The following is a 21,433-nucleotide window of genomic DNA, read 5'->3' on the forward strand; positions in this document are numbered from 1 at the left end:
GAGAGAGAGAGAGAAGGAAAGAGAGAGAGAAAGATGTGTGTATATGTAACAGTGTTACAAGAATGTGTTTATGGTGTTTTCATCTTCAGCTGTTCATAAAATTGCAGTCTGGTGTCCTCTGAATGAACTTGCCTGGAGAGAAAAAAGAGAGAGAGAAAAAAGAGAGAGAGAGAGAGAGAGAGAGAGATGTAGGAGGAACCAAGGCGATAGCAACAGCGAGATTACAGAGTGGGTGTTCACATACACACAGAGCCAGGGGAGATCAGAGCCGCCCTCATCAGCACCATCACGATGGAGATCACAGTCGGGTGGATTTTAATTGAAGTGGCGGCTTGTGTGAGCGAGTGAGCTAGCAAGACAGAGAGAGAGAGAAAGATGGCTGATCTTCTGCACTCTGAATGAACCATATTCCAAACTTTACTTCTATAACCATGGTCACACCAATCTACAGGTTCTTGAGGAAACAAATAGGCTAGTTCTTTGGGAAATCCACCCGTAATAGATCAAAAATTAGGTTCTAGTTTAGACCCTGTTGGATCCTCTATCCTGGATATAAGATGAAGATGGTTGGGTATGGAGGTTCTACAGGTTCTGTATGGACCTGAAGCACATTTACCCACAGATGTTGCTACAGCTGGGCCTGTAGATCCTGTGGCTCTACACTCATAGGTTAAAGTTGAAGCTGCATCCCAGCTGCTCCATAAATGCTGGATTGGTGATAAATCTTGAGACCAGGTTGCCAGTTGGAAGTTCTGCAAATATATGAGCTGTTAATGTTCCTCATATCTCTACTAGGGGTGACTGACTGTCAAATGAGATGCTCCTCAGATCATCAGTCACACCAGCAGTTTACAGTGCAAACTCTTCAGTCCAGGTCAAGGAACCTTAAACAGAACCCTGTTCCGTCTTTGATACGATTTTCACTCCATATCAGTCCAGGTTTCTTCTGTTAACAAGTGTACAATTGATTTGCTGCTCCTAGACTGGAGAAGATATGCAGGATCTTTTACATTACATTACATTACATTACATTTGGCAGACGCTTTTGTCCAAAGCGACTTACAATAGTCAAGTACAATGTAAAATAAGTTTAAAGGTAAAACATCTTTGGATAGGGATAAAAGGAGGACAAAGGGGAATAATAGGATAGAGGAGTGAAGGAGAGGAAGAAGGAAATGAGGATAGAAGTAGTTAGTGTGTTAGAGGTGTTTAAGAGAGTAAGTGCTCTTTGAAGAGCTCTGTCTTCAGGAGTTTCTTAAAGATAGCGAGAGATTCTCCTGATCTGGTAGTGGAAGGTAGTTTGTTCCACCATTGGGGAACTCTGTATGAGAACAGTCTGGATTGCTTTGTGTGAGTTTTTGGCAAAGCGAGGCGACGTTCACTGGAGGAGCGCAGCGGCCGGGAGGTAGCGTAAGCCTTCAGGAGCGAGTGCAGGTAGGAAGGAGCCTGTTCTGTCATCACCTTGTAGGCGATTGTAAGAGCTTTGAATTTGATGCGAGCATCAACTGGTAGCCAATGGAGCTCAATGAGCAGCGGGGTGACATGTGCCCGTTTTGGCTGGTTGAAGACCAGACGTGCTGCTGCGTTCTGGATCATCTGGAGTGGTTTTACTACACAGGCCGGGAGGCCAGTTAGCAGGGCATTGCAGTAGTCGAGGCGTGAGATGACGACCGCTTGCACCAGGAGTTGGGTGGCCTGTTGCGTCAAGAACGGTCTAATTTTTCGGATGTTAAAGAGCGCAAAGCGGCAGGACCGAGCAACCGAGGCCACATGGTGCGTGAAGGAGAGTTGGTCATCAACCAGAACACCCAGGTTCCTAGCAACCTTTGTCGGTGAGAGAGAGAGAGAGTCGATACTTATAGAGAAGTTGTGTTGAAAAGATGGTTTTGCTGGTATAACCAGAAGTTCAGTCTTTGAGAGATTTAATTGAAGGTGATGCTCCTTCATCCATGAGGATATGTCAGAGAGACACTGCGATATCCGTGCGGAGATTGAGTGATCTTCAGGTGAGAACGACAGGTATAGCTGGGTGTCATCAGCAAAGCAATGGTAGGAAAATCCGTGTGAGCGGATAACCTGACCAAGAGAGGTGGTGTATATGGAGAAGAGAAGGGGTCCCAGTACCGAACCTTGGGGAACCCCAGTGGATAAGGAGCGGGCTGAGGACAGCTGTCCTTGCCACGACACCTTGAACGAGCGCCCAGTGAGGTACGATCTGAACCATGACAGCACATTGTCTGCGATCCCCATGTTTGAGAGTATAGTTAGGAGGAAGTCATGGTTGACTGTGTCAAATGCGGCCGAGAGGTCCAGCAGAATGAGCACTGAGGACTGACCTGCAGCTCTGGCAGTTTTCAACGCTTCAGTCACAGACAACAGAGCCGTCTCGGTAGAGTGTCCTTTTTTGAACCCAGATTGGTTCTGGTCCAGAAGGTCATTCTGGGAGAGGAAGCCAGAGACCTGATTTAAAACAGCTCTTTCTAGTGTTTTAGAGAGAAAGGGTAGCAGTGAGACCGGTCTGTAGTTGTCAACCTGGACGGGGTTGAGAGAAGGCTTTTTAAGCAGTGGTGTCACATGTGCTTGTTTGAAAGCAGTCGGGAATACACCAGAAGTTAAAGAGGCATTGATCGTGTGAGTGATAGCCGGAATGATTGCAGGTGCGATAGTTTGCAGTAGGTTTGAAGGAATTGGGTCAAGTGGACACGTAGTAGGACGGCTACGTGTCAGGAGAGCCAGTGTCTCGTTCTCAGTGAGAGGAGTGAACGAGGAGAAAGCAACGCCTTCGGTGGAGGGACACCGGGCTGCAGAGGATGAAGTAGGACTGCTACATTGTGCATCAGTAAACTGGTTGCTGATGGCCGCCACTTTGCCAGTAAAGAATGAGGCAAGTGTTTCAGCCGTAAGGCATGTAGCCGGAGGAGGAGGCGGAGGGTTGATTAGTGATTTAAATGTAGCAAATAGTTTCCGGGAGTCTGTGAGAGAGCAGAATTTATTGTGATAAAATTCAGCTTTAGCAGTAGTGAGGTTGGCTGAAAAAGAAGCCAGGAGCAGTTGGTAATTTTTTAGGTCTGCTTGTTTTTTGTTTTTTTGCCATTGTCTTTCGGCAGCTCGGAGTTTGGAGCGTAGTTCCCTGAGTGTGTCATTTTTAAGCCATGGCTGCGGTTTGTTTGAGCTAATGGCTCGAGATGTAAGAGGACAGAGGTTGTCCGAACAGGAGCTTAGTGTGGAGCAGAGTGTATCGGTGGCATCATTTACATTGAGTGATGAAAATGAGCCTGGTGGAGGCATGTTGTCAGTCACCAGCGAGGAGTACTGGTCTGCTGAGAGATCTTGAAGATTTCGGCGGAACGAGAGCATAGTAGGAGTAGCCGTGGGTTTTTTCGAAATGCGAACGTTGAGTTGCATGAAGAAGTGGTCTGAGAGGTGTAGAGGAGTGACAGTTAGAGAGTCGGTGTCACAGTTACGAGTGAAGATCAGGTCTAGTTGTTTGCCAGCTTTATGTGTTGGAGGGCTGGGGACCTGCTCCAGTTCGAAAGACTGCATGAGGGATAGGAAGTCCTGGATCTTCCTCCAGGATTCAAGGAGACTTTATTGTCATTCGTATCACTTGTGGTACATGAGGTGGAACAAATTGTAATCTCTCCGTCCAGTTCCACCCAAAAGAGCAATTTTTATGTAGATCAAATACATGAAGAAATAATTAAACTCAGCCTTACCAGATTACTATCAACACTGGTATAGACTAAGATTAAACCTAAATTTAATTTTTAAACTTATAATTACATTTTAAATAAAATAAACAAATTCAGCAGTGTCTTTTTATGAATACCACTAGAAATATTGTCAATGGGCCAGTTTTTTAAATATTTTATGATTTTTTTATTCATTATATATATTGCCCCTTTAGGTCACTTTTTTATTGTTAAAATTATATTCCCTATCCATAGCAATCCTTTAGGGCACTTTTTCTATTGTTAAAAAATTATCTACCTATACTTACTTACAAAGCAGTCCTTTAGGGCACTTCTTTATATGGACAATTCCTTATAGCACGAATTATATTATAACCCATAACCAGTAACAGAACAATCCTTTGGGGCACTTTTTATATTGTTAAAATGTTATATAACAACACTCAAGAACTGTAATAGCATTATGATTGGCAAAAACTAACATTTTTACAATGACATCAATAAACCTCTGCATATACTGTATATTTATAAAAGTAACACCTATAAACAGGGCTGGTAATGTGGTTCGGAGCCTGGATTCTGTAAACATGATCTTTAGTTAATCCTATAATTATAGTATGATATTTCTTGGCCATTATGTAAACATGTAGACCCATCACTGGACTCAGTGACTCCCACGAGACGGCTGCCCAAACCGTTATTCATCCACCAACACATTCAAAGTTTGGCATCAGACCCTGCGGGTACAGAAGGCATTCTTTGGCATCCAGCAGCTCAGGATGAGTTGATGAGTATGCGCATGATGTAAATCATATGCTGAGGTTTTCACTGTCACTAGATATAAGGCCAAACCTTGTGAACATCTACTGAAAGAGCCTCATGCGCTTGCACTTGTTTTACCTTGCTGCTATTTCCCTGCTTCACTTTTATATTGTGTATTAATATTGTTATCTATTAAATTCATACTATATTTTATACTTTTTATTCTTTTTTATTTAACAGTGCATTATACTGAATTTGGACCTTTTTAATCAGATTGATTTGGGAAATCAGTGTTAACACTCAGCCTTATTGTATAGAATACTGTTTGACTTAAGGATTAATGAATACATACATGAATAAACACTAAATATTCATAATTTTTCCTCTTTCAGGTATCGCCTCCTATCACTGCATGGCTGATGAAGTGGTGTGGAACCCTCGTGGTCCTGACCTCAGTAACTGTACATCACCCTGGGTCAGCCAGGTCGCTCAGAAGGTGGGTTCAGGCCAAAGGCCAACATTCAGAGCATGGAAAAGTGAATGCTTAACAAAGGCTGCTATTTGCTATTCAGCTTGTTCAACCTCCATTTAAATTATTTTATAATTATGGGAATTGTAATTCTGTTCAGGCCTTAGTTCTAAACTTCCACTAAAAAGCAGAAAAGTAAAGCTAACATACTGTATACTAAAAACATTTTAATTTACTCATTTATTGTTTCGCAACCTGCCAAATCATCCCATCTAAAAGTATTAATTGGAGCTCCATTGTTCATCATCAGAAAACACAGTTAAAGTGTGTTTTTGTAACACATACATAAGCATTGAATATGTGTGAATGTGAATGTACCTGAAAACACTTAATTTCCAGACCACGCCCATCAGTGTAGATATATTTAGAGAGTAGTTTTTGCAATGTATCATAAATCTAATAATGAAAGACCTCTCTCTTTGTGATGTAGATAAAGAGTGGGGAGAACGCCGCCCACATCGCCGCTGTGCTTGTCAATCACACTCGGGGACATGTCTACGCTGGTGATGTCACTTCCTCTGTCCGTCTGATGGAGCAGCTATTAGACATCCTAGACTCGCAGCTTCAGGCTCTGCGGCCGGCCACTAAAGATTCAGCAACTCGCAACTATAATAAAGTACGTACGCAATTCACACTATAGTGTATAGTACCAGTCAAAGGTTTAGACACACAATAAATTCATTGTTTTTTAGTTAATAAGTAGCACCACTTGTGTAGATGATCAGTTTTGAACATCTCTGCTGGATTTTCTAAGTCAGCTTTATAAGGTAGATTCACCTGGAATTCAGGCTTTCAGTTAACAGCTGTGCTGAACTCATCAAGAGTTAATTACTTGTATTTCTTGTCTCTTAATAAAGTGTTTGAGAGCATCAGTTAAAGTAAAGTAGTGAAGAGGTAGAGTTACAGGTATACAGTGAATAGTGAATATTTGAGTAATGTTCTAATCCAGGTTATGAGAAGAAACAACTTAACTCAACTAAATAAAGAAAATATGATTAAAAAAAAAGGTCATTCAATCTGAAAAATAGGATTTCAAGAACTTATCCTCAAGAAAGTATCCTCAAGTGCAGTTCTTTATCAGCATTTTCTCAGATAAGGTGTTCCTTTGTATTCTGGATCACTTCAATAAAAAATAAAATGAAAACATTAAATGAGAAGGTGTTTCCAAACTTTTGACTGGTACTGAAAAAGGTGTGTAAATATTTATGTATAATTTCTTTACTATGTTTATAAAATATAACTAGTATCTTTTTCCCACATCTTTAAATAGATTTGTTAAGTCTTCAAACACTCATCTTTTTATCATGTCGTCTTGCAGCTTCAGAAGCGAGAGAGAACATGCAGAGCGTTTATTCAGGTGAGAATAAAGAAAATTCATATTTAACATTGTATTATTATTATTAAACAACTGTCTATTTATTAAACCCCAAATTATATCTTAATATTTTCTGTATTTTTTATGGAGTAGTATCTTGTTTTGAAACCCAAGAGCTTCAGAGAACATGCAGGATGCGCCATATTGTTGCTGGTGTGGCTGAAAACTAAAAAAACTAGTAAACAGCAGGTTTTCAAGGACAGTATGTGATAATTTTAGTCGAATCATCACAAGGTGTGTTTGTGCATGGGTGTGTGTTGGGTTTTAGCTGATACAGCTGTAAAACTGTCCTAGTTGCTAAGGCCCGTCTCCTGGTCCCAAGTGTATGGTCAGTAAGAAGCTTCAAAAAGCATATTTAGCTCATAGTTCAGTGTTTGGAATTGATTATCAGTAAAATAAGAATGCCATATTTTGAAAAATAAATTATTATTATAATATAAAGTAGGTTAAGATTATGTTTATGTTTAATTTTTGTCTGCTTTGTAGCATGTATTTACTTATGGTTTGATCTACTTTAAAAATCAGCCCAAATATTAGTTCTACTGTAATCTAATCACTAAATTTATTTTTCATGAGTAATAGTTTTAGCTTATTTCTGTAAACTTAATTTCCCCTTTCTAAAGTTTGGTAACATTTTAAGGAGATTGACATATCTAATCAGATATTGCTTCAGCTCATATACTAATCTCCAAAAAACTCTCCAATTACAAGTAATTCTAAGTCTATGACTTTTTTATGTTTAAGGTGATCAAAGAAAAGCCACAGTTCAAAAATATGTTTTTATTTATTACTGTCAGTGTCAGAAACTCTAGTTTAAAATAAAAAAGTATTTTCTCTGATTTAATAAAAAGTGGATCATTAAAAAGTGTTTAATGATCCACACTGTGCTCTCGCTTATTTAAAAAAAAATACAGTGCACCCTACAAGAACAAAAATCTCTTTAGCTTAAAGTAAGCTCAACAAAGAGAATGTGCATGTGCTGTATGTTTTTACATGGGTGATAATCTGCTAATATCGAACCAATACATTTCTATTCCACTAATCAATTGGCCACAAAGGGGGCTGCAGGACAGGAATACCGTAAATGGGAAAATCACATTATAAGTGAAGCTACTGGACAGTTACTGAAGTCTTAATTCTTTATCTGAAGTGTGTGACTGATCGTTTTACCCCGAATCCCAGGCTTTAGTCCAGACGGTGGATAATCTCCTGCGCTGGGAAGCTCTGGACTCGTGGCAGGACATGAACGCGACCGAGCAGTCCCACACGGCCACCATGGTGCTGGACGTCATGGAGAAAGCCTCCTTCCTGCTGGCCAACAACCTGTACGAGGGACGCTTCAGCGACCGGGCGCCAAACGTGGGTGAGTTGGGAAAACAACGACAATTTATTAAAGTTAAAAACAGGATAGAAGACTCAGGTTTGCACGTTTTTAAATAATTATTTATTTAGCCAGACACATACTGTCATAAAAAATAATGATTTTCTACAAAATAATTTAATTGTACTAGCATATTAAATTTTATTTAGTAATAGTGGCAGTAGTAATAGCAGTAGTAATAGTAGTAGTAATAGTAAAAGTAATATGAGAAATAGTAATAGTACTATTAGTTGTATTAACAATAGTAGTAGTAGCAATAGTAGTAATAGTACTTTAATAGAACTTGTAGTAGTAAATGTAGTAGTAATTGTAATAGTAGCAGTAGTAGTGGTAGTAGTAATATCAGTATCAGTAGTAGTAATAGTATTAGTGTCAGTATCAGTAGTAGTAGTAGTCATAGTAGTAGTAGAAGTAGTAATACCAGTACTAATAGCAATAATAGTAGTACTAATAGTAGTAGTAATAGCGATAGTAATAGCTGTTGTAGTAGTAGCAGTACTAATAGTAGTAGTAGTAGTAATAGCAATAGTAATAGCAGTAGTAATAACAGTACTAATAGCAACAGCAGTAGTTATAGCGGTAGTTATAGCAATAGTAGTAGTAGTAATAGCAGTAGTAATAGTAATAGTATTAGTAGTATAGTAGTAGCAGTAGTAGTATAAGTAGGTGGAGTAGTAGCAGTAGTAGAATTACATTAGTTTTTGCTATATACTAAAAGAGAAATAAGACATGAGGAGACAGGTAGTTAAATATAAATATAGATACTAGTATAGATAATTTATTCTAATCACAACCCTCAGCTGTTGCTGTTGGAGATGTTATTCTCCTCACACTCGTCTTTTTGCTGTGTGTGTGTGTTAGATCTGGAGGTGTATGTTCTGAACACGGAGATGGACATCAGAGACCTGTTCTTCCCTCACTCGTACGACAGCGACAGCACCATCCAGCTCCCCTCGGCTACCATCAAACAGTACAGCCGCAACGGTCAGTCGCTGTCTCTCTCTTTTTTCTCTCTCTCTTTTTTCTCTCTCTCATTTGCTCTACACTGTACAGGTAAGTGGAACGGAAGGTTTCAGTTGTCATGGTAACCGTCACCACGGTTACGCTCGCCATGGTCACTGTCCTGGTGGTTGCCTTGGTAACAGCACGGGGGCACCCGGTAGCTTCCATACGTGCCTTTGTGTCTCGGCACTGGTGTCGATGCTTGAGAACCATGCTTGAAGTATCAGAGGGAACGTTAGCGATGATGCTAAAGCTAGTCATGCTAGATTTGAATAGCTTCATTAGCATACAGTGTAATTAGCGCTGGTTCTTCAAAAAATACCTGGAATTCTGATCAGTCTGAGCACAATACACTTATGTAATGGTCTATCCATTATCCCAGATTCCTCAGAGTCCAGTAAAGAAGTGGGCGGAGCTTCTTCTGGTCATGGTGAACATAAGGCTCGTGTTGTGTACAGTAGTAAAGTTGTAGTAAAGTGGTATTAGTGAATATAGTAACTCTGTATTGTAGTAGAAAAGTAGGCGGAGCTTCTTCTGGTCATGGTGAACATAAGGCTCGTGTTGTGTACAGTAGTAAAGTTGTAGTAAAGTGGTATTAGTGAATATAGTAACTCTGTATTGTAGTAGAAAAGTAGGCGGAGCTTCTTCTGGTCATAAGGCTTGTGTTGTATATACAGTAAAGTTGTGAGTGGTATTAGTGAATATAGTAACTCTGTATTGTAGTAGAGAAGTGGGCGGAGCTTGGTTTTTACCCCTTTCCATCTTTCTTTGTTGCTGGCCCATTTTCTTGTCCCAACGTTTTCTGATTTAGGGTCTGGATGTCTGTTTCTCTAATCTGAATCTACTTTTATTGTTTTTGCTTATTAAACATAATGCAAATTAGATGTGCTTTGCTTCTACAGGTCAGGTGAAGGTCGTCTTCGCTCTCTATAAGAATCTAGGCTCTTTCCTGTCCACACAAAATGCCACAGTGAAGATGGAGGCGGAGGTAAAGCCAGGGGGCCGTAAACTGGCAGTCAATTCACACGTAATCTCCGCCTCCATGAATAAAGAATCCAGTCGTGTGTTCCTGACCGAACCGGTCACCTTCACGCTCCGACACCTACAGGTATTTTTTACGAATTCTGCATTAATCTACTTTAAGTTGCAGCCATTGCTGACACCAATGTGCAAATTTCAACACATTTCCACAACTTGTCTAGTCCCTGTAGAGAAAAATATAGAGCTTTAAAAAATTTAAAAGATCCTTTTGACGCCATACCTAATGTCAGTTTTGGGATACTGAGGGGTATAAAGCGAGTTGTGGAGCAGTGGAACTGTGTTCTCCGGAATGATGAAGCTCCATACGATATAATATTTGTTTTGGATGGGATGAGTTGAGGATTTGGGGATGAGTTGAGGAGTTAGGGATGAGTTGAGGGTTTGGGGATGGGTTGGGGAGTTGAGGATGAGGTTGGACTTTGAGGATACGTTAAGGAGTTGGGAATTAGTTGGGGATGAGGTGTGGATGAGTTAGAGATGGGTTGGGGATCAGATGTGGAGTTTGGGGTGAGTTAGGTAGGTGGGGATGAGTTGGGGATGTGTTGGGGAATCAGGGATCAGGTGGTGAGTTAGGAATAAGTTGGGCAGTTAGGGATGAGGTGGGGATGAGTTGGGGAATTTGAGGATGAGTTGGGGAGGTGAGGGGGAGTTGGGGATTAGGTGGGGAGATGGGGATGAGTTGGGGATGAATTGAGGAGTTGGGAGTGAGTTGGAGATAAAGTGGGGATGAGTTTGGCAGTTGGGGATGAGTTAGGGAATTAGGGATGAGTTAAGGAGTTGGGGGTGAGTTGAGGAGTTGGTGGTGTGGTGAGGAATTTGGAATGAGGTAGGGATGAGTTGGGGAGTTGGTGACTATTCAATCAAAGTCTAATAGAAAGTCTTGCCTGGACAGTAGTAGCAGTTATTCCAACAAAAGCAGGGTAATCTCTTTTAAAATAGCCTTGATTTTAGAAAGAAAAGTACATGAGAAAGTGTCCCAATATTTTTGTACAGGTTTGTAAGTTTTTTTCTTCTATGTTAAAGTATGGTATAGTAACTTTTTATAGTTTAATGTTGCACAACCGTTAAACTTTTGCACTTTGTTTTGTCTATTGTTTTGTTGTTTCATGTAATTTTGTTACACTGTGTACCTGTACCCAGATGTAATGACTGTAAAAGGCTTTTGACTCTTGACTTAATGTTCATGTTTTTCAGTTGGAGAACCACTTCAGCCCGAACTGTTCGTTCTGGAACTATTCAGAGCGTTCAATGACCGGACAATGGTCATCTCAGGGCTGCAAGCTGGTGCACACCAACAATACCCACACCACCTGCTCCTGCTCACACCTCACCAACTTCGCCCTGCTGATGAACCACCAGCAACCTGCTGTAAGTCTTTATGTAAATATACTGTAGGTAGTCTTATAGTTTTATCGTCTTGTTGTCTCATTAGAGTATACATGTGTACACTGATGGGCTGAAAAAATAAGACTACTGCTTCCTCTAAATATCTTGTCCTTTTAAGGTGGTTTCTGTGGGACCTGGGACCAAGGCCCAATCCCAGTTCCTCACTTAGCCCTGCATCCCTAGGGGTAGGGTGCCCTGATTCTCGTTAGGCTGGAGGGTTAGGTTAGGGAAAGTGTTGGGGCTACATGGTCCTTTAAACACAGGAATATGAAAATCACTGGCAATCACTGTGTTTGAGTGCTTTCCTTGTTAAAATGTACAATAACCACTATATTACCATTGTTTAATTTGTAGTTGTATGGCCATTGTTTCCATGCCAAGCATAAAAAATAGTAAGTAGTTAATCTCAGTAGCTAGCAATCTAACTTTTCTCTTCCAGGTGGACAGGGAAACATGCCTGTCTATTTGGACCAGACCTACTGTGTCTTGTCCTGTTTCTGTAGATATGCAGCTTAATGCACAACAGGGGGCACTGCAGTGTGTTTTTATACATTTTTCCAGTAACTATTATTAAACAATTCAGGTTTAACCTGGGTGAAAAAGCTTTTATAGCACTTGCACATCAATATGCTTCACAATAAGGCCTAAGCCTCTTACGTGAGGTTTAGATTGTTATGTCCAGAAAACTAGATGTGGTAACAGTTCTGCTTGTGAAGGTCTGGGTCCTGGTGTGCAGTGGTAAACCAACCACCAGTTGGGGTTTCTGTCTCTCCTTACACCACTATCGTTTTGTAATGTTATCTGGCAGCCCCCCACAAGCTGTTGGGAAGATGCTCCTACCTAGTCATATGGACATAACCAACAATGGTCCAACAAGGTATACTTAGTCACCAGTTAAAGTTCTTTCCTTGCTCAGATTACCTTCAGTAGGTACTGCTGACCAGGATCCCCCTTAAATCCTTGGAGTCAGTAAGAACTGCTTTAACCTAATCATCTGGACATAACTGACATTGTCACCGTTTGGTGTTTTAACCTTTTTAGGACCACTGTCGTTAGGTACTGCTGACTGTGATTACCCCCCCCCCTCCCAAGCCTTGGAGTTGTTTTGGAGATGCTCTGACTCTGTAGAACACAACCTGAAGCTTAAAGAGTCTCAGATCTCAATCTAAAAGGTCTGAGACTTTAACATGTAACCCTTTGACCAACAACAATAACTGCCAGTGCCACTAATCAGTGTAGGGTGTCATAATGTTTTGTCTCATTAGTGCCTTGTTACATACCATTGTACAGATAAATATCTTTCTCTGACTTTCTTTTTTCTTGCTCAGTATCCCGGTGGAGTCCAGGGTCTCATCCTCTTTGTGATCACCTGGGTCGGGATGGTCATTTCTCTGGTGTGTTTGGCGTTGTGTATTTCTACCTTCTGCTGTTTGAGGGGTCTCCAGAGCGACCGAACCACCATCCACAAGAACCTGTGCCTCACACTCTTCATCTCCCAGCTCCTCTTCCTCATTTGCATGGAGAACAAACACTACACTGTAAGTACACGGGCACATTATCACATCATATTTAGGTTGGGCTGGTTAATCTGCTGTTTTGATTATTTGTTCTTATGTGTGTGTTTGTAGGTGGTTTGTCCGGTTCTTGCCGGGTTCCTCCATTTCTTCCTGTTGTCAGTGTTCTGCTGGCTTTGTGTTGAGGCCGTGCAGCTCTACGTTCTTCTGGTGGAGGTGTTTGAGAGCGAGACGTCTCGCAGGAAGTATTATTACCTCTCTGCTTATGGCTTCCCTCTGCTGGTGGTGGCCATCTCGGTCGCCATCGACTACAGGAGCTACGGTGGCAGTCCTAGAGCGTGAGTCCACTTGTTTATGATGTGATGATCGTAGTAATCCAAACATGTTTTCTTAATATTTAGGCCTCAGTTACCCCTAGTTGCCCCAATTCCTGACAATCCAGAGAATCAAACCAGCAACCTATTGGTCCCAAACCTCCTTCTATAATCTTTAGGTCATGGCTGCCCAAAATTTACATGGGATTATACCAGTGACCTACTACTTTAAAAGCCCACTTCTTTAGTCTTTAAGCAATGGCTTCCTCCAATGTGCCAATGTGACTGTTCCTTCACACTTTGCCCCTACACGGTCTTGTAAAGGGGCTCAAACCTGTGACCTTCTGATCCCAAGCCCACTTCTTTAGTCTTTAGTCCATGGCTATCCCCAAAGTGCCCAATCTGATTGTCTTGACCCCCTTTGCCCACAATTCTTTCCTTTCCTCGAGGATCAAACCAGCAATTGTCTGGTCTTAAGCCCTCTTTTTAATATTAGATTCATGGATTGTCTCAAATTCCTGCTTATACAGGAGAACAATCGGGAATCTTTTGGTTTCAAGCCTGCTTAAACCCAATCTTTAAGCCTTGGCTTCTCCTTCACCCCTTGCCTCAATTCCTGGCAATCTAGTTAATCAAACCAGCAACCCATTGGTCCACATATCACCCCTAACACATGTCTGTAATGGGATCAAACCAGTGACCTTCTGATCCCAAGCCCAATTTTTAATCTTTAGTCCATAACTATCTAATCTTTAGGCCAAATGTGACAAGTGTTGCTTCACTCCCCTCCTCCTCAATTGATGTCTATTCTCAGGACCAAACCAGCAATATTCTGGTCCCAAGCCTACTTCTGTCATCATAGAGCCATGGATACCTCTGGTGTGCCAAATTTAACTGTTCCTTCACTCCCCTCACTCTAATTCCTAAATGTATTCAACCCAGAAAACATTTGGTTCAAAGTCCACTTCTATAATCGTTAGGGCAAATGTGACTGTTCCTTTACTCCCCTTGTCCCCAAATTCTGTCTATTCTTGGGATCACACCAGCAATCTTCTTGTCCAAAGCCTAGTTCTTTATTTTTTGTGGCCATGGTTGCCTCTGGTTTGTCAAATTTGACTGTTCCTTCACTCCCCTTACTCTTATTCCTAAATGTCCATTTATTCAACCCAGAGACCTTTTGGTCCCAAGCCCACTTCTTCAATCTTTAGGCCAAATGTGACTGTTCCTTCACTCCCCTTGCCCCCAATGCCTGCTTATTCTTGGGATCACACTGCAATCTTCTGGTCCAAACCCTACTTCCTTAATCTTTAGGCCATGGCTACCCCTGGTGTATGAGTGCATTTGTGTATTAATGTGTTTACCTGTGTTTTGTGTTGTAAAGGTGCTGGCTCCGTGTGGATAACTACTTTGTCTGGATGTTTATTGGGCCAGTCTCCCTGGTTATCTTGGTAAGAAATTAGCTGATTGGCATAAAATAAGATTGATTGTATGAATAGATTTGATTGTGTTCAGTCAAAAGTGCATTTTTGAGGTCAGAATGTTAGACACTTAGCACTTCCCCTCAAACCCAACTCTAGTAGAAGGTCGTCTCTGTACAGTAGAGAGGCAGTTACTCCAACAAAAGCAGAATTTTTTATATCCTTAATTTGAGAGAAACAATGAATGAGTAGGTGTCCAAATACTTTTGTACTTAGAGTTTTAGACAGAGTGTTTTTCAGAGGGAATTAGATGCCTATGTGTGAAGATTTGTTTGGAAGTGTGTGATCTTGTGTGTGATCTCTGGGTTTGACCCGTAGCTGAACCTCGCAGTCCTGGTCATCACTGTGCACCGGATGATCCGCCACTCCACCGTCCTCAAACCCGACTCCAGCCGATTCGACAACATCAAGTACGTACACCGGGGTCACCAGGCGGTCAGCAGGGGGATGGGATGGAGGGATGGAGAGGGAATAAAGATAGAATCACTGTCTTTTTTCCTTTTTCCTTTTCCTTTTTTAGTCATTCCTTTTATTTCATTACAATTTTATTTTCTTTCTTTCTCCTTCAATTCTTTCATCTTCTTCTTTGCATTGTTCTCTTTGTCTTCGTTGTTTATTTAATTGTTCTATTGTTATTTTATGTATTAGTTATTCTATCCCTTCTATACATTTTTGATTTTACTTGAATCCTTTTTATTCATTTCATTTTCTTCCTTTATCTTCCCCTTCTATTTTGTGTTATTTTTATTATTTTTCTATTCTTAAACTATTTTTTTGTTTATTTTTTAATTCTAATTATTTATCTCTTCCTTAAATTTTAGCCTGACCATTTATCCTTTTATTCTGAATTATTTTTTTTCTTTAGGCTTTAGCCATTTAATTTTTATTGTATTATTTATAAAGTTTCTTATTATATCTTACCCTTAAAATTAAGATGCTTGATTTTAATTTTAATGCTTGGTTGAACTGAAAATTAGGGCTGCCCTCAATGTATTACAGAGAAAAATAAACGTTTATTGATTGAGTTTCTGTTTTGTTTTTTCTACTATTACCTTTTTCTTTACATGTATTGTTTCCATTCGTTGCATTTTTAGGTTTTTCCTCTTTTTCATTTTCTGTTCAGTATTTGAAACATTCAGGTGTATCTCTCTGGCTCTCTGTAGGTGTTGGACTGTCAGTTCGGTCACTCTGCTGCTGTTGGTGACCCTGACGTGGATCTTCGGGCTGCTGTTCATTAATGAGAACAGTGTGGTGATGGCGTACCTCTTCACCTCCTTCAACGCCCTGCACGGCCTTTTCATCTTCATCTTCCACTGCGCCCTGCAGAAGAAGGTGGGTCTAGTCCATTTGGCTCCTCCCTCCAGCATACACCAGGTTTACAGCATCCTGGGAAGATCAAATTCTCCTTATAGATTATTAGTTATTGATTTTTGATGATTGCTCAGGTTCAGAAGGAGTACGGTAAATGCTTCCGTCAATCGTCTTGCTGTGGCCACGCCTCCTCCACTGGATCTCATGGTTCCCTCAAGAGCTCCGCCCACCGGGGCAACAATCGCTACTACAGTGGCAGCCAATCCAGACATGCCCCCGCACACAGACAGGTAACACACATACACAATATACAACGTGTACACAAACACATCAAACATGCCCCCTTTAAGAATACTAATAAATAACTTAAAACTTTAAAAAATAACAAATTTTCTTAAAATTATTGATGTATCATTTGTTTGTGTTTGTAGAGTCGTATCAGGAGGATGTGGAATGATACGGTTCGCAGGCAAACAGAGTCTTCCTTCATGGCTGACCTCAATAACACGCCAACCATCAATAGAGGTAACATCTCATCTATACATAGATTTATATATCTGTCTGTTTGTCTATCTGTCTGTCTACCTGTCTGTCTTTCTGCCTATATAGAGTTAGGGCTGGAACGATTTATCAAAATTCATTAAAACTGACATTCAGAACACATTTTTGTGTAATCAAGGCTCACTTAACCTTATCTGTAATTTCTATTGATTGTTTTTCTTTATGCTCTTCAGTCTGTGGCAGGGTATCTGACCACTATGCTCCATGGAGTTTTCCACCATAAGCTTTCCAGCTTTTGTTTGCTTATATTTCTATTTCACCTTGTGATTTTTAATGGTTCTTCTTAAGAAATCTCAAATCTTTTTCAGAGATTTTTTATCATGCTCTTAGAAAGTTCACCCTTTAAGAATCAATCCTTTCAGTGGTTCTTGTACACACTCTTAGAAGGTTCTCTGTTTTAGCATTGCTTCTTGTCAGTGTTTTATTCAAATGTTCTTGGGGAGGAACTACTTTTGTTCATCAGGCTTCTATGAAGGTTTTCTTTTTGAGTCTTGGTCACCAGCAAGGATGTCATAACGCAAACTCTATGATCCATTTTCCTTTTAAGTCTGTTTTAGTGGTTCTTTAATATTTTCCTTCATTTAAGTCTGAAATCTTATCTTTGGCTCTTCCTTATGGTCTTCGGTAGGATTTCTTCCTTGCATTTGTCAGGTTTTTAAAAAGTCTCTTTTTTAATGCTTAGTTGTCTGATTGGTTCATAATACACTTTTATGGAAGCTGTCCTTTTGGGGGCTAAGTTCTTCTCAGTGGTTGTCTCTCATATTTTCAAGGAGGTTCTTCTTTAGCATTTAAGTTTCTTTTGATGGTTCTTTCTCACACATTTACATAGGTTCTCCCTTTGAATCTTGGTTGGGTTAGATTCTTTCCCAAACCTTGCTGGTTCCTACGTACACTTCAAGGGAAGTTCTTCTTTTAAAGAACTTGGTTCCCAACAGTAGTACAGAGTCAAGCTGTTAAGTAGGATCATCTTTTAAGTCTCTAAGTCACTAGAAAGCTTCTTCTTTAGGTTCAACACGATGCCCTTGTAAAGTGTCTCCTTTTATATATTGGTTGTCTTTTTATTGTCCCTGTGCTCTTTGGGACTTTTGTGGATGTTTGCTTAGACTGTAGACATGAAACAGAATTTATATGTATTGTTTTGGTAGCTGTCATTGGATATTTTCTTAGAGACAAGTTCCACAGTGACATCTCTCGGTCTATCTGTCCAATCCTCTATCCATCCAGCCAACTGTTTGTATGCCTGCCTGCCCATCTGTCCGTCTGTCCAAATGTCGTACATGTCAGTGTCCATCTGTCTGTTCTGTCTGCTCTCCAGCCTTGCAACCTGTATCTGCCACTCTTCTAGATTATAACTGTCTCTCCATTTGGTCCCGTGAGACTTTTAACTCTACATACGCACTATATGGAAGAAAGTGTTGATGCAAATTGTTATTTACACTCGTTGAAAAAAGGTTTATTGGGGGAAAATTCTACAATTAAAATGAGCATCTACCTTGGATACATGAGAAGATTCAGATGGTGACAATTCCCCATGATTGACCTGTTACAACACTTTAAAAGATTGGCTGACATTGGATTTTAACTGTATTTAAATCTCAGGAACTATGGGTAATCATCTGCTGGCCAATCCCGTGCTGCAGACTCGCTCTGGCTCCTCCCCTTATAACACACTTTTGGCTGAAACCTTCAACCCGTCTTCACCAGCAGTCTTCAACTCCACTGGTCAGTTTGTGTGTGTGTGTGTTAATGTACTGTAGTGCGTGGCTAAATGTATTTACTATATCTGTTCTCAATTTGTCCTCTTTTTCACATTTTATCTGTTTGTCTATGTCTCTCTGCTACTTTTCTCTCTCTCTTTCTGTCTGTATGTATGCCTCTCGCTCTCTCTCTATCTTTTATTTACAGGAACCTTCAGAAACTCAAGTACGGATCATCTGTTATGGTTTTTCTGTTGTTATATTTATGTATTTTGACTGTGTTATCGAACATTATTAACAGAATTTCACTCTCACACGCAACTGCAATTGCTTGGATTAAAAAGTTGTGACCCTGCAGGGCCACTTTGTTCTACACATTTTTCAGTTCTGCACATCTCTGCTGGATTTTCTCAGTCAGTTTTATGAGGTAGAGTCACCTGGAATTCAGGCTTTCAGTTAACAGCTGTGCTTAACTCATCAAGAGTTAATTACTTGGAAAATATCCTCAAGTGCAGTTGCAAAGATCATCTTCAGGATCACCCCAGGAAAGGAGGAGCACAAGTTACCTCTGTTGCACAGTGTATTTTAGTTTGTCTAACCCAAGTTTACTACATGATTCCTTTATTGGTTCCTTTATAGTCTGGATTACTTAAGTAATAATGTATTAACAGTTTTGACTGGTACTGTATCCTAATATAGTTTTTAAAAAAATGGGGACCAAATTGTGTCCCCAATTTACTGGTGTGCACTCTGAAATGTGTCCCCAGTTTTAATCTAAGCAAGTAAACACATACATGCACACACACATACACACTCATCCTGCTCCTCTTGTGTGTGTTTTTGTGAAATGTGCATGCAGCAGTCTGATTGGCTGTTGGTGGATCTGCGCTCCGTCTCAGTCGTATTTAACTCATCCCCATAATCTACATAATCTAACATCTCCATCAGATCCAGAGGCTGCTGACATTATATTACTGTGTTTTGTGAAATATACTTAAATCATATTTGCTGTATTGATGTAATGCTTTTGTGATACCTGTTGGGATTTAGGCCAAAAGTATGGAACAAGCACTGTAGAACTTTCCAATACCGTAGAAAATAAATAAAATTTAATTTAGCAGTTTAAACTGATATAAATAACCTTTAATAAAACCTACAAACTCAATAACCTAAATACTTATAATATAAATGTATAAATGTATTACAAATTTAATTATATTATATTTAATAATATAATTGTTAGTGTTTGTTTTTATTTGTTCAATTTTATTATTATTTACTGTTGAGGGAAGTAATTTAATAGCATTGCTGTAAGGATTTGATTGGATTCAGCATAGGCCTGCACAATATATTGGTTCAGCATTCATTGCAATGTTTACATGCGCAATAACCAAGGTATTGTAATTGGTTTTTGTTAAATTTTTAATAATTCTTTGTGTAATATTACTAAACAATTTAGTTTTTTTACACAAATTGTAATGCATTTTAGTAATTCTTTGTGTAATATTAGTTTTTTTTTGCACCTCTGCGATGATAATTTACAGTACTTTTGCATTATTAGTATTTTTTTTACATAATTAGCAATATTTTTAGCTTAGTGATCTCAAGTGGGTTGTTTTTTATTTTTTTGTAACTTGATAAGAACTGTAGTACTTTCTCATAATTTACATAATTAGTAATTTATTACATTTAAGGTTAGTGATCTGTAGTTGTTTTTTGTTGCATTTTTAGTAATTCTTAACATAATAATAGTATTTTATTGCACATTTAGAATCGCCATTTGTAGTACTTCTGCATTATTATTATTTTTTACATAAATTGTAATGCATTATATTTTCAGTTTAGTGACCTTTAGTGGGTTTTTTTGTTTTTTTTTTGTAATTTATTAGTAGTTTGTTGCACTTGTAAAATAGATTTTTTGACGGACATTTTCATAATTTGCATAATTAGTCATTTATTATATTTTAGTTTAGTGATCTGTACTGGGATTTGATTATCTTTTTACTATTTAATAACTGTAACTTATTAGTAATTTATTGCACTTTCAAAATTGTCATTTATAGTACTTTTATAGTACTTTTGTATTATTAGTATTTTTTTATATAAAATGAGTCATTTGTTACATTTTAAACTCATTTTAACATCATTTCTAGTATTTCTTATATTGTTTGAGGACTATAATTTAGTCAACCCTAATATAGTTTAATATTATTGATAATTCAACACATTTTCAGATTGTTCCAAATTATGATACAGTTTTTATCAGTTTGCTGTTTCGAACTTTTAGTCTGTCTCGAGTGGTGAGGTGTTAGCATGTTGAATGTCTTTAACGGTCCACTGCACTTCTCTCTCCGTCCTGTAGAGGGCACTCTGTCCCGCAGCCGCGAGTCCTGTGGGTTGGAGGGAGTTCGTCTGAACGGAAACTACAACAACAGCTACTCGGTACACGGCGGCAGCTCCGACCTGCTGGGGGGCGTGCCTGTGGGGGCAGGGGGCGTGTCCGGAGATGCTAGCCCTGCCCTCCTGACCCCCAGAGGGGCAGAGCCTCCAGGAACTGGATTGAGGCGAAACCTTTCGGACGCTGCGGCTCTGGAGAAGATGATCATCTCAGAGCTGGTCCAGAGTAACCTCCGCCCGGCTACCGACCGATACGGAACCACGGCACCGGAACCGCCGGCGGAACGCCAGGACTTCCTGTCCTCAACTATCGGACACAGGTAAGATCATCATCTACAGATTTAACCCTTATGTAGAGTCACCTGGAATTCAGGCTTTCAGTTAACAGCTGTGCTGAACTCATTAAGAGTTAATTACTTAAATGTCTTGTCTCTTAATGTATACTCAACTATATAAAAGAAAAAGTAAAGAAAAATTCAAGGTCAGTTCATCTAAAAGGAAGAATTTTAAGAACTTTGAAAGTATCCTCAAGTGCAGTCGCTGCAAAGACCTTTAAACATTTAAACATTATAATAATGAAACTGGCACTTATCAGGACCACCCCAGAAAAGGAAAAGTACCACTAGTTAATAATTAGTTTAATTAATTTAATTAAGTATGTTGTTTATTTTATTAAGAAAAACTAATGATTGATATAATCGGGAGTGATATATGAACAGCACTGTGGGTGAAATTGAATTTAAGGGGCTAATTCTAATGTATGCTGTTTATAGTTTTTGTCAAATAATAATAATTATCTTTCTTATAAAATTCTATAAAATTAATATAAATGTTTTTTTATATAAATAAAATTGATACAATAAATTACAATAAAAAAGAGAACTTATACAATATTGTACATATTATAATAACAAGATTAACAGGTAATTTATATAAAATGCATTGAAAACATTAATATCGTTTCATTTGCACCTGACAAATAACAATGTGTGA

General features: G+C 39.3%; 1 protein-coding gene across 2 annotated transcripts in view; it reads left to right on the plus strand.

Annotated features, from left to right (window-relative positions):
• The window catches only part of LOC103031661 (adhesion G protein-coupled receptor L1), a 67,710-nt gene that overhangs the window by 41,772 nt on the left and 4,505 nt on the right, over window positions 1-21,433 (plus strand). Inside the window, exons 9-25 of one of the 2 annotated variants that reach the window (XM_049469633.1) lie at window positions 4,847-4,950; window positions 5,414-5,599; window positions 6,302-6,340; window positions 7,541-7,721; window positions 8,601-8,723; window positions 9,644-9,849; window positions 10,977-11,150; window positions 12,497-12,706; window positions 12,797-13,020; window positions 14,378-14,444; window positions 14,793-14,884; window positions 15,638-15,806; window positions 15,920-16,075; window positions 16,217-16,310; window positions 17,946-18,068; window positions 18,252-18,269; window positions 20,406-20,760. In XM_049469633.1, the coding sequence (XP_049325590.1) occupies window positions 4,847-4,950; window positions 5,414-5,599; window positions 6,302-6,340; window positions 7,541-7,721; window positions 8,601-8,723; window positions 9,644-9,849; window positions 10,977-11,150; window positions 12,497-12,706; window positions 12,797-13,020; window positions 14,378-14,444; window positions 14,793-14,884; window positions 15,638-15,806; window positions 15,920-16,075; window positions 16,217-16,310; window positions 17,946-18,068; window positions 18,252-18,269; window positions 20,406-20,760 (2,521 nt within the window). The remainder of the gene's footprint in view (window positions 1-4,846; window positions 4,951-5,413; window positions 5,600-6,301; window positions 6,341-7,540; window positions 7,722-8,600; window positions 8,724-9,643; window positions 9,850-10,976; window positions 11,151-12,496; window positions 12,707-12,796; window positions 13,021-14,377; window positions 14,445-14,792; window positions 14,885-15,637; window positions 15,807-15,919; window positions 16,076-16,216; window positions 16,311-17,945; window positions 18,069-18,251; window positions 18,270-20,405; window positions 20,761-21,433) is intronic. The other variant, XM_049469634.1, reaches the window with a different exon arrangement.

This window comes from Astyanax mexicanus, chromosome 21 (genome assembly GCF_023375975.1).
Source record: "Astyanax mexicanus isolate ESR-SI-001 chromosome 21, AstMex3_surface, whole genome shotgun sequence".
NCBI lineage: Eukaryota > Metazoa > Chordata > Actinopteri > Characiformes > Acestrorhamphidae > Astyanax > Astyanax mexicanus.